The sequence below is a fragment of the Vipera ursinii genome (genome assembly GCF_947247035.1).
Source record: "Vipera ursinii genome assembly, chromosome: 7".
Lineage (NCBI taxonomy): Eukaryota > Metazoa > Chordata > Lepidosauria > Squamata > Viperidae > Vipera > Vipera ursinii.
In genome coordinates this window covers 55089434-55109424 of record NC_139521.1, presented here as the reverse complement: position 1 = coordinate 55109424, position 19991 = coordinate 55089434, and the positions used below count along the sequence as shown (strand labels likewise).

At 36.3% G+C, this 19991-nt stretch overlaps 1 protein-coding gene across 1 annotated transcript in view; it reads right to left on the bottom strand.

Moving 5' to 3' along the window:
* Positions 1–3573: 3573 nt before the first annotated feature.
* The window catches only part of ELOVL6 (ELOVL fatty acid elongase 6), a 77819-nt gene continuing 61401 nt past the window's right edge, over positions 3574–19991 (bottom strand). The window contains exons 2-4 of the mRNA XM_083367110.1: positions 16242–16373; positions 7777–7928; positions 3574–4510 (exon numbers count right to left, since the gene is read on the bottom strand). Of these exons, the coding sequence (XP_083223236.1) occupies positions 4086–4510; positions 7777–7928; positions 16242–16373 (709 nt within the window). The 3' untranslated portion in view covers positions 3574–4085. The remainder of the gene's footprint in view (positions 4511–7776; positions 7929–16241; positions 16374–19991) is intronic.

Here is a 19991-nt window from a genome sequence, read left to right as displayed (position 1 = left end):
CACACTACTCTCTATATATTTGTGAGTCGCCTGTTTCTATATCATCTCAACCAACACAGACAAATCCCCTGACAGCATGCTTAAGCGTGACTGTCTTTCTAGATTTAGGCCATATAAGGTGGTTGCTTAGCCTGAGACTGACTGAATGAATTCACTTGTTCAACAAGAAAAGTTTACCATGACAATGAAAAACGTGCCTCAATGTAATCTATAGTCTAAAAATGGGACCATCAGCACTGAATCGTGTATATTCCAGATGAGCTAGCTGGCATACGTTTAGGTAATTTGCAAAATTTGTAGCTTCTCTAGGTCTAAAGAATAGATCATGCAAGTATATCTAACTTGTTCACTATATTTTGGTGACCTAAAGGGTTAAAGCAAGAGATTCTGTCGAGGGGCACCAATTAAGAAAATTACAAATAATTCAGAAAACATTATAATCTGTTTATGGAACTTCAGGAATCAAGATTTCCAATTAACTTTCCAATAAGGAAAAATATTTTGCAGATTTTGCAATAATTTAACCCAATTACTAAATAGTAACTTAGCTGAATTTATTCTTATAAGAATATCAAAGGTGACAAATGTTAGGCCATTATGCATTGCAGTATATTTGCAAAGATATGCAAAATGCTCATTTACAAATACAGTAAAAGAAAATAGGTACCAACTAGCTATTGCCTCACATGTTTTCAGAGCCAGTTATTTGAATGGGAGAATTGGGATATAAATATTTTAGTTCTGGACAGAATATGCTATTCTGGACAAACAATGCCTGTCTTCTTCTGGTTTATTTTAAAAATGTACATCTTATAACTGCTATTATTATTATAACAGTGCAATATCAATTTTTTCTCATTTTTCTTTCTAATAACAAACTAACTTCCACTTTCAAAAATAAATCACAATAAGGCTGGAATGCTCTATTTGGAGTTCTGTGACATTGTGCATTTGAACAACTATCTCAGAACTGCCCTATCAAAGCATTCTCACAAGTCATAGAAAGAAAGAAACTAAATGGTTGCTTATCACTATTACTAATACTAGAATAAAACAGGAAAAAAAACTTTTAAATCAATATGCTTCACTGATGTAGTCCATTCCTTTGGTTATATGGAGCAAAAATAATAACATTCTTGCATCCCTTGTGAAATACTATTTTTTAAAAAAGTAAATTTTCCATGAATGAGTAGATCAGCTTATAATGAAATACTTAAAAGAGGCATGAAAGATGCATATGGTAAGGGCACAGGTGCAAATTACCAACTACTATTTCCCACAATTTTCCCACACATTAGATTTGCTTCAAATATTTGTTGTGGGAGCAGAAAGCAAAGGAAGGCTTACTGTGGAATATAATTAAATCTTAGCCCCCAACCCCAAATAACATTGTCTACATTTTAATTTAATGCCCATGTACCCTATAAGTCCTATAATTTACTATTATTTCTTTATGTTCTACTTAATATATTGTTATTCTTGTAGTGTATAACATTGTCAGAACATCAATAACTTAAATGACACAGCTACAAACTTTTTTTAGTTTTTCACAGTTATGATTAAGCCCTAGAGAGCTTCTCAATCCCACAGCCCCCCAATCTTAAATACAATTCACATACAGTAATATAGAATGTAGCAGTTTTCCTGGACATCATGAAACACTGAAAGCCCTTTATGTCTAACAGGGTTATTATATTGAGTCCTGAATGACAGACAGCACAGTTGAAGCTAAATCAAGGTACTAAGTATTCTACGGTCTGAGGTTAAAGCAAGAACATTGACATTTTCCATTAGAAAAAAAAGTGATTCTGCCTGGCCCCATTAATTCTTTTGGACAAATCATTTAAGGATTATATATGTAGTTACATGTATGTTTGATTCCATACGTAGAACAGCAGCTTTCAATTGTTTCTCTAGTTCTAATTGTTGAAAGAATCAAACATAGAAATGAGAAAATATGCTAATACACTTGTAACATTAAATTTACATACTTGTTTCTCTGAAGTATTAGGAATGTTATATATTTTATTTGGCTTTGTAAGGACTGAAATCTTACAGATAATACAATCTACTTTTTCTTTGTAGAAAATATGGCTCTTTTCAGCTATTTCTCTGAGGTTCAGAGTGGCATCTTTTTATCTGCAGCTGACTGAAGAACCAGATGTCTTTTTAAGCAATCAAGGATGCTACAGTATAGTTTTCCTATGGATTTTTTTTAAAAAAGTGAGCATGAAGTTTTTCTATACATTAATTTGTTGCAGCACAACCACTCTATTCAGGATTTGCCCTCTTCAAAGCTTGCAGTAGGATTGCATGGTCTGCCTTCTAGAGTAGTATCTCTAACTGACCACAGGAGGGCACTTTAAACATCTTTGCATTGCTTGCGAAAGCAAATACAGAAGCACAGTGTTAGCTAAAGTCATATACAGTCTGTAAAATACCATTTAAAGTTGCAGATATCTATTCTTTGAAGTTCATAAAAATATAAAATATGTACCATACCATAGTATTTGTTTCCTAATCTATCTAATGCTAATATATCTCCAAAGCTAATTTTTGCTTGTCTTTGTACCTCTCGATCCAATTGCACTTAATGCTGTACCTTCGGGCTATACCATCTTAGAACAGCTTCTATTTTCTTCTCCCTATGATGGTTCTGCCTCAGTCACTGGAGTCTTAGACTGGTTTGGTAGGAGCAGCAATTTGCATTCACCACTGAAAATTGTACCTGTGTTTATGATCTACGGCAAAGAAATTACAAGTTCTCTTAACAATCCTGTGGTCATGAGCTGTGAGCCATCAGAGGAATCAACAGGAAGAAAGAGAAGACATGATACTTTATTCCAAAAACCAGTTCTACTGTAATTTTGCATTCCTTATTTTGAACAATTCTAGCTAATAGAAATAACTTTGGATCAAGTGATTCAGAGGACATATACCAACTAAATGAAGAATGAACAATCATACTTTAAGATATCCTCTGGATCTGAAACAGTAGGACAGAATCGGCCATTACAGCACAGTAGCTGAAAAGGTCTCTGCAAATTGGCTTGTTGTGAAAGACCATTTCCTATCCCTTCCCGCCCCCCCTTCTTCTCCTGCTCTCCATTATCAATAGTTCCAGCAAATAGATTGAATCAATATTAACACTATTCTCGGTCGTGTTTTGGACTGCAAATACACTTGAATCAATGCCTTCTAATGCATTTCTGAAGAAAGTATTCAATTCTCAGATTATTCCCATTCTAAATCTTTAACTGACATACCAGATCCTCTGACAGCATAATACAGAATATATATGAACACAGGTACCCATGCTCTCTCGTGCACCCATAGTTACCATTTTTTCATGTAGTGCCTCAGTGGAATTTAAATGGCTGCCCTAATAAGAGCTTTGATAGGAACCTTTAATTTTTTATAATTTGGCTTCCTAGACTGCAACCCTTTCAAGAAGGAGATTTTTCCCACTTTGCAGAAATACTGGCATTGTATAGGAAGGATCCTTAACTCAACTGGAGAGCAAATACTTTGCCTGCAGAAATGTCCAAGGTTTAATCCTTGGATTCAGGGCATTTCCCAAGGTTAGTGGAACTGCTGCCAGTCAGAGTAGACAAGATGGAACTCGAAGAATCATGCTCCGACAGCGTAAGGCAGTTTTGTAGATTCATAGGATACAGACTATTTGTTTCCTCTTCTTAAAGTTTGTTCAAGTTTTATATATTTAAAAACAAAAGTTAGAAAGAATATAATAAATTTCATTTAAAATAAAGGTTATCTATGATTGGGGAAACCATAAATTTTAATATTTTATTTTGCAAAATTCTGATCTTCTTCTCCTTTTATTTTCTAAATGCAAGATTGCTTTTAAGAGATGCAAGAAAGAAGATATCTTACAGCAGCCTGCTAAGATGCAACATCATTCCTTGAGTCCACACCATAACATGATCAAAAATGTATTGGTTTGAACAAACCTATCTGTCCACAGCTGCTGAGTTTTATTTGCACCGCATATAAATGGTTTTTGTTGTGCCATTTTTTCTGGTTTGGTCGATGAGCTGAGTGGTGGCTTAGCAGTATTCCTAGCGTTACTCAGCCTTCCTCGCTTTCCTTGTTTTGCCAATGTATGCCTCAAAGAAGAAATGACAGAAGAGCACAAAGTAGCTGAGGTACATGAGGGAACACCAAACAACGTTGTAAACATGGGAGTGGCATTGGCCTTGTTGCATCCAGGCGAAGACTAGGTAGTTGACTATGCAGCCAACAAACATCTGTGTAATCTGTGACAAGGTGATAAACATGGCAAATTTGCGTGATACTCTGAAGCCTGCAGCCCGCAAGGCATAATATGTGTACATGACTGCATGTACTCCATAGTTCATGGTCATAAACCAGCCACCACCAGCCACCATGTCCTTGTAAGAGTACCAAGAATAAAGCAGTACTGTAATATGGTGATACCAATGAAGGAAGATGAGCTTCTGTTTCCTAAGAATAATAAATATTGTATCTCCTACAGGGAGAAAAAAAGAATAGAATCAATATGTGTATTGTACAACATGGTTTTAGAAGATGCTAAAAGAACCCTGTGAAATACCCTGAAACATTACATCATTTTAAAAATGTGTGTGTTCTTTAACATAAGAGGTAAGGATTTTCTACAGAAATACTTTGAATGCAATATCACCTTAAAATTGGTATTAGAGTCTCTAATTATGACCATTTGTATTTGTATAATGACATGGTAATAAAAATCTCTGCCATGCCCTAATCTTAAATTTAATGGTTATTTCTTAATAAGGAAAGATACACAAAAAATAATGAAGATAACATCCATAAATTATTGAATGTTAGTTAAATACATCTTTATGATAATCTATTATACCTGTAATAGCATAATCAAAAGAACATATATCAATGAACAACATACTTAGGTTCCAAATTAATTATGCTTTCTGAGATCATGCTAATGTCCTTCAGCTCTGATTAACCTTGTTTATTCTCTTCACATCTTTAGAGTGAAAAATATTTTTTATAGAAAACCATCACCCAAAACAGTACAGGAAAAAATAATTTTATTTATAAGACATTAGTATATGTTAAGGCAGTATTAATATGAATTGTAAGGAAACTTTAATTCTATGATGCACTTGATTCAGGTCTCTCTTTGGATTAAACACCTCATATTTCCAGCTGAATTGTGAAGATCTACCATATATTTGACTGTCTTTTAGTATTTTTTCCAGTATACATTTTTAGAAGAAAACAAAGTTTATTTAATTCATAGATATGGCTTTCAATATTTCATTTTATTTCAGTTTGTGGCAATAAGCAAAATAAAGCTGTAAGAAGAGCAGCAGAATCAAGGTTTTTTTTTCCAGATTGAGTAGGTGTGTTTTATTTCCCTTCTCCAAGTAGATAACCTGCCACTCTTACTTACTTTACTAACAATGTTTTAAATTTCCTATGCTGCTTTCTTTCTTCTTTCTTTCAATTGTTTCTTTTAACTTTTAAAATTATGTTTTTGCTATTGTATATTTATCTGAACGTTATCTTTGAGACACAGAAGATACACTTCTATGCAGGCAAGGGCTTCAAAATTCAAATAAAAAATGATAGCAAAAGACAAATTAGATGCTTCTTTTTCATCAGTAATATTCTAGTCTTAAAAACACTTTCAAGTGCAACTTCTGTAGCTTTATTAGCCATATCACATTTTCATAAGCAATTGCAACTGGCTTTACTTAGACTGCAATGGGTTCTTACACATTAAATTTTAAATAAGTTAGGAACATAAGCACATAAATAACAGAGATAAAGTCTTTCTTCCTGCTCAGTGCCGAAAATGAGAAATTCTCTGAAACAATGCTTTCTTTATATTGTTCATTTTTTATTTCTGTTTTTACAGTCAGCATCAATTCACTAGCAAATGTAGAATTTGGAAATGGGACTATACTAATGAGTCTAATGATAAACAAAGATCTTTGGGCAGATCCAAATAATCAAATCTGCTGTTTTTGATATTTCTATAAATGGTTGACGAAGAGAATAGTCTATGTAATATTTTGCGATGAAACATTCTGACCTGCAGCTCTTTAATATGTATTTGAAAAAATAATATTTGTACCTTGTGAATGTGCTGTAAGGCATTTTTTTGGTATTTTACACATCTCTCTTCACTACTATTCTGCTGTAGAATATGTGAGGATTAATTTTTAAACAAACTGTCATACATTTTATGATAAAATGACTAATATTTGGCTTGTTGGATATCTTTGGTATGCACTTGCCTGCATAGAAATATATCCTCCAATTATTTTATTTTATCTTGTTCTCAGTGGTTTCCAGACTGCTTTGAATTTTAACATTAAAACCACAGATCAGGCAAATTTAAGGACAAAAAAACACTTGAAAGAAACTAGCACTATTGGTTTTCATTTTAAGATGAATGAAAAAAAGACTACAAAAAATTCTCTGTGTCATGCATGACAATGTACATTATGTGCACTGACATGTGAGCAATAATATTAATGTAGCAAAATGTGACATAATTATAATAGCAAAAAAGTGAAAATGCATTGCAGAAAAAAGGTTAAAACAATCCTAGTCTTTATTCTTATGCTCTGTTAAATAGAAAGGAGGAGTTTCTTAATCTAACAAAGACGGGAACACGCAGTACTACAAGATGGAGAGTGTTCTACAGACACAAGGCCTGCTTCTGCTTGTCCCTTAGCAAAATGGGAGAACTTCTCTGGGACATGGGATGGTTGAAATTTCAAGGATGTGTTGCACCTTCATTATTTTCCATGCTGCCACAAGTTTGAATAGTCACTGAACTAACAGGCGTAAGCCAAGGATTACTGTGCTTGCAATGAGTTTAGTTATAGGATTGCTTGGATAGAAGCAATCCTATAGATAGACGCAATAGAAGTGCTTGGATATGTTCTCAAAGTGATTCTGAAACCATTTTTTTCTGGAAACAGGCCTATAATAAAATTGTCCATTCTGTTTTGATATCTTCCAGAAACATTGTTATATGCATCCCCATAGAATCTTTCAACTTCATAAAGGATTGCTTTCATTTATTTATTTATTTATTTTATTGAATTTATATACCGCCCTTTCCCGAAGGACTCAACTTGTCTTAATCTACAATAATCACAATTCATTCTGAAGCACAGGGGCCAAATATTTTTTATTATGCTTTCAATCAGATGATGCCCCAGTAGAATGTTTTAAAGAGAAAAGATTCCTCAAAACAGCCTAAACTACACGGTGTTGAATAATATCAAAGCATTTTAAGGCATGTTACAGTATCAAAACAGTTATTTCGTTTCTTCTAGTCTATAAAAAATTAACCCATTAATGAATTGATCCTTCCACCTGGCACTTTTCACAGCACTAAGACATTATGAATTTGTGGCTGTGTTAATCATTCTCCGGGCTAGTGCAGCATTTATTGTATGGAGGAAATGCTATTTTCTAGCACAAAGGTAAAGTTGGAGAATAGAATAAATAACAGAATTCTGAAATTTTATAATTCAAATCAAAACCACATGGATTAAGAATTTCCCCAAGTTTTTTTGGTATGCTTTTCATTTTACAATTTGATTCAGGAGATAAAGTGATTTTCAAATTTGCTAATACGAAAGTTATGGGGATGCACAACAATATTTTAAAACCACTTAAAACACCAAGGTAAATTCTTTTGCAGCTTTGCTCTTTTGCTTTCATTATGTCCCATAAAGTTTTTATTTTTTTTAAAAAAATACCACTCACCTAGTTCCGGTGCTTTACTTAACACAAATGCATATGCCCAGAATTTGCTGACTGGTCCATTGTAAAAACTCTGGTCACAAACTGATTGCTTCAGTCCTTTGGTCATCAATATATACACCATATAAGCACCCGTTCGAACAGCACCAAATATACTTTGTGACCGTAAAGAGAAAAAAAAACAATAGTCATTAACTATTGTAAGAAACAATGGAGGCAAAATTTACAGACACTATTGGTGTGCAGATTTGGTCTTGTTTTTTTTTTTAAACATCAGCGTATGAAGGAATGAGGAACAAACAGAACACTTAAACATTACCTATATAAAAGTAACACTAACTGAATCCCTAATTGAGGAAGCAACCAAGAGCAGAGGAGAACACCCACCTTATGAACTGTTATTATTTTTTCCTAGTGGTATTATACAAATGCTAGTTCTATGTTAGTTCTACGAGAGAACCAATTCCCTCAATTTCTTTGTTACTGGATATTTTGGATTCACATATTATACAGACTGTAACTATATATCCAGACTAATTCAGATAACTTCTAGTTGGCAGCAAAATGATACTGAAAATATTGTAGTGGATGTCCTGATTTTTGCAGTCCAGATATGGTACCCTACTTGTGTTTTCAAGGATAATGATGAATTAAAGAAAATCTCCAAGCAAAACTTGGGGGAGGGAGGATCCAAAGTTGTTGAGAAAACTTAGGAACATATATAATGTGTGTGTATGTGTGTGTGTGTGTGTGTGTGTGTGTGTGTGTGTGTATGTGTGTATGTATATGTACATGTACACACACAAATCATCAACCATAGTTTTTTAATCTGATCAGGATTCAGTTTTACTATAATGAAGTCAGGTGCAAAAAATCAGAACCATTTCTAACGTTGCAGCACAGAAGATTTATTTAAGTCCAAAAATCGGGTCAATTAAAGTTCAACACTAAATTGGTGTCAGATAAGGGTCAAAGCAAGTCAGGAAAAGTTGGACTTGAAATGCTTGTGGGAATGCAACAACTCTAAGATGATGATGATGATGATGATGATGATAACAATAACAACAATAATAATAGAGTTGGAAGGGACCTTGGAGGTCTTCTAGTCCAATCCCCTGCCCAGGCAGGAAACAGTCTACCATTTCAGACAAATGATTGTCCAGTCTCTTCTTAAAAACTTCCAGTGTTGGAGCATTCACTGCTTCTGGAGGCATGTTGTTCCATTGATTAATTAATCAATGGAACAACCTGCCTCCAGAAGTTGTGAATGCTCCAACACTGGAAGTTTTTAAGAAGAGACTGGACAACCATTTGTCTGAAATGGTATAGGGTTTCTCCCTGGCCAAGGGGTTGGACTAGAAGACCTCCAAGGTCCCTTCCAACTACTACTACTACTACTACTACTACTACTACTACTAACAACAACAAGAACAACAACAACATAACCTGCAACATAACACCCTGGACCTAACAATTGTCGATAAGAAAGACAAAAAAATCTGGATAGTGGACGTGGCAGTGCCTGGAGACAGCAGAATACATGAGAAAGAACTGGAGAAGATAACAAAATACAAAGACCTACAAATAGAAATAGAAAGACTGTGGCAAAGGCAAGCAAGGGTAGTATCAATAGTAATAGGCGCCTTGGGTGCAGTCCCAAAACAACTGGAGCACACTTGAACACCACTGGCATTGACAAATTCACCATTAGTCAATTGCAAAAGACAGCCTTACTAGGAACTCTTTCCATCCTGCGACGAAATCTGTAATACCATCAAACATCCACATCTGCCTATCCCAGGTCCTTGGTAAGGACTTGATAGGTAGACAAAAATGCCAAATCCAGTTTGAACATCTGGCTGACTGTGTGATGATCCATCATCATCATCATCATCTTAGAGTTGTTGCATTCCCACAAGCACTTCAAGTCCAACCCCTCCTGCATTGCTTTGACCCTTATCTGGCATCAATTTAGAGTTGAATCAATTTAGTGGTAAATGATAATGCACTTAATTCCCCTCCATACCTCTGACTGCTCTTTTCTCACAACTAAGCCATCACCAACTTGCTATTATATTTATATAAGAATCAACACCCTAATTAAATAACCTTAGGTAAAAGAGAGAATTCTATCAATGCCAGACTAGTAACAATATTCCAAGCAATTTTACTGCATACATTGTGAAAGAGCAAAGGAAATCCAGCACATATACTGTACAATTTCTATACAATTTCAATGCAATTTTTGTAATGAATCCAGCATTATAAATAATCCTATTACTAAGATTAATAATAAACTTATTATTTTTATCATAATTAAAACTATTATGATATTTATTATCATAAAAAATCAATAACTTTATACTCCCCTCTCTTTCTTTTTTTAATAAGAACTATGCATCATCTATGGCTATTCCAGTGATAATCTGAGCCCTGCAGCAAGACTGAAAAAACTCAGACAATTTGTTTCATCCAAGGTTGCAGGGCATGGTAACTTCCACATACCGGTAATTTGCAATGTGGTAATCATTAATTAAATTTCAGAATTTCATAGTGTATTATGAGGCTCTGTGTGAATTCTTTGGAGACTACATTGCATATACGTAAGCACATTTTAAATAAGCCAATCATTCAAATTTATATTGCTCACAGACCTACATAGAAATAATAATATAACAATTACACTAAAATAGAAATAAAAAGTGACATTAGTAGAAAACCAGGTAAAGGTATAATTATTAAAGGTATAATCATTATGAGCCTTGGTGGAGCAGTGGGCTAATGCCTCCTTAAGTAACACCAGCTGCCTGCAATTAGTGCAGGTTCGCATCCCATCAGGCTCAAGGTTGACTCAGCCTTCCATCCTTCCGAGGTAGGTAAAATGAGGACCCAGATTGTTGGGGGCAATTAAGCTGACTTTGTAATAATGCCACTTGGGGGGTGTATGAAAGCCCTAATAAGCAGGCATATACATAGAATGAAGGCTATTGCTAAGCTTGTAAGCCGCCCTGAGTCTTCGGAGAAGGGCGGGATATAAATGGAATTAAAATTAAAAAAAATAAAAAATTAATGTAAAACTAGTATATAGGAATTAAAATGAAAAAGAATCAGGCAGAACACAATGCCCTAATCAAAGAACTACTAAGGAGAAAACTGCACACTCACCAATACTTGCAAAACAGGCTACTGTATATAAACAGAGCAAACACCACTCTCACTAGTACTGATGGTGTTACCCAGCTGGATAACAAAATGTCTGCAAGCAAACAACCAATGTCAGAGAATACCAGAGACTCCCCAATAAATGAAGAATTTGCTACATTCTAAATGTACCAGTTAATTATATGGTGTATTTAGGGTAAACCTGAAGCTTATATACTGGTTTCATATTTTACAAAGTGCTAAAAAGGATCTTGTTTTTCAAGCTGAGATATATCCTGGATTCGATGGAAATGCTATTTTTTAAAAAGCAAATTAATAAGTTCCTATTAAGTATCTATGTTCTCAATAATAACATCTATAATCTATGGGATGCCAATAGAGTAAAATGCATTCATGCTGTTGCTACCCATCTATCAGCCTCATAGATGGGTAGCAACAGGATGAATGCATTTTACTTATAAAGTATCATGTAAAGATACTTATTTATATTTGCATCCATTGACTTAAGTCTTAGTTTGGTTAAAATCTAATAAATGTCATAATGAATAATTAAATTAAAAACAACTAAAAATAATCAACCGTCTAATAGTCACCTGAAAGACTAAGAAATAGCTCATTTCTTTTCAAACAAAAGGTTTGAAAACAACGTCAAAAGAATCAAGAAAATGTGAAAAGTTAGGGTGGATCTCTAAATGATTTGTTGCCAAAACAACACTGTTGATTAAGAGAACTGCCTGAGTGCAAACAACTCAATCAGGCCATTCATTTCCATCTATGTGGCCAAAAACAATTGTAACAAAAGACTGAAATAGCTACAACAATTACAAGGCAATGTTCCAAATAAAGAGGTCATTCTTAGGATCAGCTGATGCCACCTCCAGAGAATTGGACAAGGATATCTTCAATAGGGATCATACCAATGTAACATTGGTAATTATGTCAGCGTAATAGTAACTACATCAAAGTGCAGCTTCATTAGTATTTTGGCAGACTCACTAACTCTTGGACCAATCTGCTTTGTAGGAATAAAACTGGAGCGAGATACCATCATGCAAGCCACCTTAGACTCCCAGAAGAAGATATGAAAACAACAGATTACTAGAAGAATGCAAATAAGATTTTTAATTAAGGGACAGCAAGAAATTACATTCCAAATATTGCTACTGATGGCCAACCTTTGTGATTTTTTTTTAACTTTTCACTTTGGTCTACACCAGGGGTAGGCAACCTCGGCTCTTTTATGACTCATGGACTTCAACTCCCAGAATTCCTGAGTCAGCATAGTTGAAGTCCATGAGTTATAAAAGAGCCAAGTTTGCCTACCCCTGGTCTACACTCTACAGGTCGTCCTCACTGACTGAACTCAACTAGACCAGCAACTCTGTTCTTAAGCTATTGCAGTCATAAAGTGGGAAATTACATGCTATAGCAATTCCAGCTGAGGTCATTAGCTCATCACCTATGCTTGTTAAGCATGATGTCACATGACCATGACTTGTAGCTTCCTGAAGGCTTTTTCACTGATTTTCTTGTTGGAAGCTGGCTGTGAAGGTTGAAAATGGTAATCATGTGACTGCAGAATGCTGCAACTGTCATAAATGTATGCTGGTTGTCAAGTGACTGAATCACAATCATGTGATCACAGGGACATTGCAGCAGCTGCAACTTCAAAGACTGATCATAAATTTTATTCAGCAGCATCGAAACTGAATCATCACTGAATAACTGGTCAGTAAGCAAGGATCACCTGTATTTGTTTTCTGTGAACCTACCAGAGAAAAGGATATCATGAAAACCATGTAGCAGTATCACAATTGGAGCACAATGCCAGTCACTGATTGATTGAGAGCTCTGATAAAGGATTCATTGAGGTATATGAGTATTCAAGGAAGGCAATCGTCCCCAAACATTTGGGCTGAGGAGCATTTTAATGGAATTCTCCCGAAATCTACTATTATATGCATGGCCAATCATATAATAGTGAGAAGTTAAACTGCCTAAGTTGTTTCCTGCCAACACCCTCTAATTTTGCAGTCAGATCTGTACTACCTCAAGTTCTTTTGCTAAGCAGACGGATTACATTTAAAAAAGCACTGCCATTCCCCCCCACATTTTATTTTTTTAAGAGTGCTTGGTGTGACCCAGAAGCACTATTAAGAAGAAAGTTTTGAAGCTTTTCTTCCTGCCATGACAGTCTTTTGCCTCGTTTACTTCTTAAAAAACATTGCAGAGTCATAAAATCAGATGAAATGTGTAGCCTTGTGGATAATAAGAAGTGTTTGTAGCTATGTTGGGATCCTGTGAGTTAGCTTGCTTGCTTGCTTATTTATTCATTTGAAGAGTTCAATCAATCTTACACTTCTTTCAATAACAAGTGAAGTGTAGCTGAGGCTAGATGACTCTTTCTGTTAGTTATTTGTCATGAACTACAATTATTTGTCATGAACTACAATTCAGTTGCAGATGTTCCCCACTGCTCATTTCCATTGTTGCTTCTAATTTAGCTCTTCCAGTGGCTTCCAACTACAATTGTCCTGCTTCCATTCTTCAAGGCCATCTGGAGACCCAAGACTAGAATCAGTTTAGACTCTTCAAATATATTGACTGAATGATTCCCAGAGATTCCAGCCAGTATGGCTGAAGGAATGAAGAACTTTGAAGATGGCAATTCCAGTAAATGTAGACAGTGCCAAACTGGCATAAGATTCTAAGCAGTATAATCTATAATAGATAGCAGTGTTTTATATTTTCTTTAGCATTTCCAATTCCATTTGAAAACAACGCCTAGAAATTGATATAATTTGTCTTCTTTTATTATAAAAGATGGAATGAACATTAGATTTAAAAAAAACTGTTTACTAGTTTTGTTAAATTTTGATAGATAAATCAGCATTTATAAATACTGTACATATATTTATTTAGGGAGAATTAGACAAATTGCTAGTTACTATTGTTTCAACTTATTCCACCAAACAGGGTCAAGTATAATTTTTTAGGAAAGTATTAAATTAGTAAAATTTGATAGCAGGAGATTTAAAAATAAATACATGCACTTCTCAGGGAGAAGTGAATATTCTAAAACAGGGGTGTCAAACTGCTGGCTTGTGGGGTGGATGCGTCACACGGAAGCTGCGTTCATCCCAGCTCCAGTAAAGGGAAAAAAGTCACGATACGTCGTGACATCACATGACTTGGCGAGTTTGGCACCTGTTCTAAAATGTGGAAAAAAGTTCCTGCAATATTCTCACATATTATTGCAGATTCAAGAGATGACATATAGATTATATACCCCAATAAAATAAATTTATACATTATTTAGGTAAAGGTAAAGGTTCCCCTGCACATGCGTGCTAGTCGTTTCCGACTCTCCGTTTCAAAGCTGAAGAGCCAGCGCTTGTCCGAGGACGTCTCCGTGGTGATGTGGCTGGCATGACTAGATGCCAAAGGCGCACGGAATGCTGTTACCTTCCCACCGTAGTGGTTCCTATTTTTCTACTTGGATTTTTACGTGCTTTCGAACTGCTAGGTTGGCAGAAGTTGGGACGAGTAACAGGCGCTCACTCTGTTACGCGGCACTCGGGATTCGACCCGCCAAACTGCCGACCTTCTGATTGACAAGCTCAGCGTCCTAACCCAATAAGCCACCATGTCCCTTATACATTATTTACAGAACCTTAAACAAATGTATTAAAGCTACCCATTGGGATAAAACTATGTTATTAAAAACATCATATATGAGTGTAGCAAAATGAGGCAGCTTCCCATTGTAGATGTTTTCAGTTTAAATTCTCTACTTGGCAAATAATCTACTTGTAAGTAAAGAAGTTACTTAATAAACTTTAATTCGGTTCAAAACACATGTATCAATATGGTATAAAATTCAAATATACCCCAATTATTTCTTCAGAACACAAGCTGTTATACTGCAGTCTTAGTGGTAGTGGTAGTAAATCTTAGGTCCAGGGATAAATGAAAGTATCTTGAGATATTTATGAAGATTTGAACAGTAGTCTAAAAAGGAAGGAAGTCTGTTTCTACAGGATATTAAGGTTGTTACAAAATCAAAGGTATCTAATTATTGGAGACAGTAGAGTATCCACCATCATTATCCTACCTATCATTATCCTAAATGAAAATATTTACAGTGATGATGATGATGATGATTGCCTCCGAGTCAATCCTGAATAACATTTTTTAGAAGTGGGTTTGCCTTGCCTTTTTCCTTAAGGCTGGTGCACCAAACTGACTCTCATACACATTAAAATTGTCAGAAAACTTTTAGACACGTAACAGAAACCTGGGCTGCATCCTACATTTCCATGTACATGATGTACCAAGCTCTATCTCATGAAAGCTTATGCCTTTTCATAAAATCTTTTGGGCTGGAAAGGTGCTACCAGGCTCCCCTTATTTTCGACTACTATCTCTCCTACAGTGCATTCCTTTAGGATTAAGTAGTATTTCTCCCAATGTGAATTAATTTGAGTAGGCAAGTACAAGACTGTAAGGTAGAATTCCAATAAAGCTAGGGGAAACAGATTAAATCCACAATTTAAAGATGGTGAAAATAATATTGTATTACTTCCTCAGATGCTTCTTAATCCTGAGCCAATCTTCATATGCTTTAATGAATCTTGAAAGGACATGCAGTTTCAGGAGGACAGTTTATTTTTATTTACCTAAAAGATTTGTATAGCCGCCCATTTTAAGGCCTAACTTAGAGCCACCCATTTTAAAGCATAAAAGCGCAAAGCAGTAATATAAAACACCCATAAAACAAAGAACAAAAAAACCCATAGTGCCATACCCATTGCCCTGTGATGCCCCTAACATGCCATCCACAGGCTCCCATTTCACTTCAGCCTAGCACTTGGGGGAATAAGTGGCCAGATAAACGAGAAAGGGATGCCTCACAGGGTATGGACCATTATAGAAAAGACCAGTGCTTTTTTTGTAAAAGAAAAAGGTGCCAGAACTCACACATGTCATACAAGCCACCTTGCCTACCCTACAAGGTTCCATCCAAAAAAGGTGCCGGAACTCCGTTCTGAGCGTTCTATGAGAAAAAAAAGCCCTGGAAAAGACAGTTCAAATCATGCAATTGCGGTGCATACATATTATAAAATACATTGGCTGGGAATTCTCAGAGTTGGAATTTCTCTCTCTCCATGGTCTCTTGCTTGGGGAAGGCAGTTGTAAGATGCAAGAATCCTGATTTTTTTTAAAATTAGCTTTTTGAAGTATTTTCCTTATTTAAATCAGTTAATAATTTAAATATGAATAGCTTCTTCCAAAAAGTAGCTTACCTGAAAACTGCGAGACTCAAAGACCACAAAACTAATGGTTTTCTTAGTTCAAATTTTGCTCTTTTGTTCATTAGATGCCGACCACCGAATATAAAGGCAGCATATAGAGCAGAAAACAGGAAAGATTTTTTCCTAAAAAACAAAAATGAAACAAACCTCAATCACAAAATGCTTTTTGATCAGCCATTAGTGTACAAATCTTCCACCTATATTTGAAGGTATTTGACACAGAAAAGCATTCAGGTTATTGCTACTCATAATATGTGTTTTCTTTCAGTCAATCGAAACATAGATTATTGAATGCAAATTAAGCACTCTGGGTAAAAAACTCCAAATGTAATTATGAAGTGCAACCAAATTAAAAGTACTTTGTGATCTTGTTGTGTTCCTAATCCAATATTCTGACATAATGCTGGCTGAGGCCATAATGTAATTCTTTGGTTTGGATTTAGCACATTATGTAAACTCAGCCAATTGTGGTCTGTTTAGTAAATCATGATTAAATAATGGCTCAACATGCCGTATGAACTTGCATGTGAGTAACTGTGATTTAAGAAATATGGAAAAACAAATTAAAGCATATCACCATGTTAATCTGAACTGGACCAATATTTTGAAAGTATTTTTTTGTGTTTTAATTTTTGGTGAGTATTAAAAGAAGGCAATAGACCAGACTATACTCATCTGTATCAGAGTTCCCCAGTCTTTCCAGCTTTGTGGACCAGCAAGGGGGGAGAAGGGATGATTCCATGCGAGCAGCAGACACAGCCACCTGCCACTTGCACAAATGGGGTGTGTATGCACAAACTTGCCTGCTAGTCACATAAGTGGGAATGTGCTTGCGTGCTTGCCTACCACTTCTGTGGCCCAGGTCTGAATGGATCAAGGCCCGGTAGTGGGCCGCAGCCTGGGGGTTAGGGATCCCTGACCTATATCACCTATATCTATATCTATAGAGGAAAATAGCCTACAAGCATTAATTGGGATTTTGAATACTACTCTAGGCATTTCAGTGTTTCCAGATACTACTAAAATATTATAATGGTGACTCCAAATTCTGGATTAGCCTGTAACACAACAGCAATACACAATAGAGTTTCACTAGGATAATAAAAACATGTGTCTTGCACTGCCTTAGATTAGAATTGAACCATTCATTTAGTGACCATTCAAAGTTACAATAACACTGAAAAAGTGACTTATGACCATTTTCCACATTTATGACCATTGCAGCATCCCCATGGTCACATGATTTACATTTGGATGCTTGATAACTGGTTCATATTTATGATGGTTGCAGGGTGCTGGGCTCACGTGTTCCCCTTTTGCAACCTTCAACAAGCAAAGTCAGTGGGGAATCCAGAGTCATTTAACAACTGTGTTACTAACTTAATAATTGCAATGATTCACTTAACAACTGCGGCAAGAAAAGTGTAAAATGAAGCAAAATGCACTTAACAAATGTTTAATGTTTAAGCAACATACATTTTGGGCTCCATTGTGGTCGTAACTCAAGGACTACCTGTATAAGCATAAGGCATTGCAGCTTGTGCAACAACTCAGAAATTTCCAACGACATATGCCCAAATAATTTATTTAGTGCAATTGAAAACAGAAAGTTATCTAGCGGTCACCTTACAGAACAGTTAAAACAGTTACATACCGTGTCTCCCCAAAAATAAGACCTATCCCAAAATAAGCCCTAGCTTGATTTTTACGTGTGCTCTAATATAAGCCCTTTCCCCCCAAATAAGCCCTAGTTAAGACCCCGCCCACTCCGTGGGGTGAGGCATACACGTAAAAGTCAAGCTGGGGCGGTGGGGTGGAGCTGCCCCAGGCGTCCTGCACCCCCTTACCTGAGGACCGCCGCAGCCAGGCCTACCATGCTTTGATAGTTGCGCCTCATGGCAGTGGCACTCACAACCCCTCTGCCAGCGAAACGGAGGCTGCGCTGTGTGACATGTGTATCAACCCAGAGCTGCGTTCTGGGCTGCAAAAGTGGGCTGGCAGCCACATGGGCTCCTGCTGGACAGGGCTGCTGGTGCCACTGCCACGAGGCAAGACAGTGGAAAAAAAGACATCCCCTGAAAATAAGACTGAATGCCTCTTTTGGAGGCAAAAAAAAGGAATATATAAGACCGATTCTTATTTTCGGGTAAACACGGTAGTTGAAATCCTTCAACAGAATATTGTGTCCAGAAGAAGCAGATGTCTTGTTGAATTGCCAAGGTGCATTTTAACCTTATGTCCTCCTTTCTTCATGGTGACTTTACACATCACTTATGAAAGACAAGTAAAAATAGTTTCCTTCACACAGAGCTTGGCTTCTGCTGCTGACTGCAGGGACACGTCTCTGTAGTTTTTTTGGTAGTAATACAGAACTCGTTTCCTATTATCTTTTTCCTACCCCTCCCCCATATAAACTATAGTCCAGGAAATGATAATGCTCTCCCATTGAAATACTAATCAAATCCAGCTGAGTTTATCTTTCTCACATCTACATGGGTAGAATAGCATTCGCCTCTACCATACTTATGAAGGACTTTAGGTGCTTTGGAGATAGATAGATAGATAGATAGATAGATAGATAGATAGATAGATAGATAGATAGACAGACAGACAGACAGACAGACACAAAGGCCGAGAGACAGGCAGGCAAGCAGGCAGACAGACAGACAGACAACTAACTGATGACTGACTTTGGGTTAAATCTGATCACATGCATCACAAAGCAGTTCAAATAAAAAAAATACTGTTTCCCAACTCAGATGAATTCAGGTTCATCTTGGGATCTTTGAGCTTATTTTTACAATTCTTTGATTTTAGCCTCTTACTTTTTGTTAGCATTTTAATCACTGCTATTAATAGTTAATTAACTATTCACTTCCGGTTTGACATCATGGCGGAATGTGCACAGGAAGACAGGGCTCCGTCTTCTGCATTCGATTTTGCCCCACTGGGGACCCTAAAAAGTGTTTAAAGTCACCCTGAACAGGCAACGAGCAAGGAGGGGACCCTTGTTGATTGCGGGAGGTTGGCAGCCCTTCTGTTTGATCTAAGGAAGCCCTCCAAACCATCGGGGGAAAGACTGGCTACATTTGCATAGCCAGTAAGAAGCTGCTGACAACAGAAGGAAACAAGCAACAACAAACAACATTATAGCAACGTGGATGAAACTGGGTGAGACCTGATCCTCTCTTTATGATTTTAAGACTCTTCCTGAAAAAACTGCCCAAAGCACTCCCCCTGATGAGAGGGAAGGGGAATTTCTGCCCCATTCCCTAAGGAAAAGAACTTCTTATGTTCTCATCAGTCAGTCATACCCTTTATCAGGAAGTTAAAACAACTGCCTAATATATAATCAGCCCAGGTTCGAATCTCAGATAAAGGGTATGACTGACTGATGAGAACATAAGAAGTTCGAAATGATCATCTCAGCCTCCCAAATCCTTTATTAGCAATTTGAATAATTTACACAAATAATGAGCTGTCATAAGTTGACTATATCCTGTGGATAAGCCTTGAGTCAGGCCAAAGCAGGAAAGAAAGAGTTAATTAGCAAGGTGCATTCAAAAAGCCTTGACAAATACTTAACACATATTTGCCTTGCCTTCTAGCTAATAAAAGAGAGAAAGAACCTTTGGCTCAGGAAGTTAAAACAACTGCCTAATATATAATCAGCCCAGGTTTGAATCTCAGATAAAGGGTATGACTGACTGATGAGAACATAAGAAGTTCGAAATGATCATC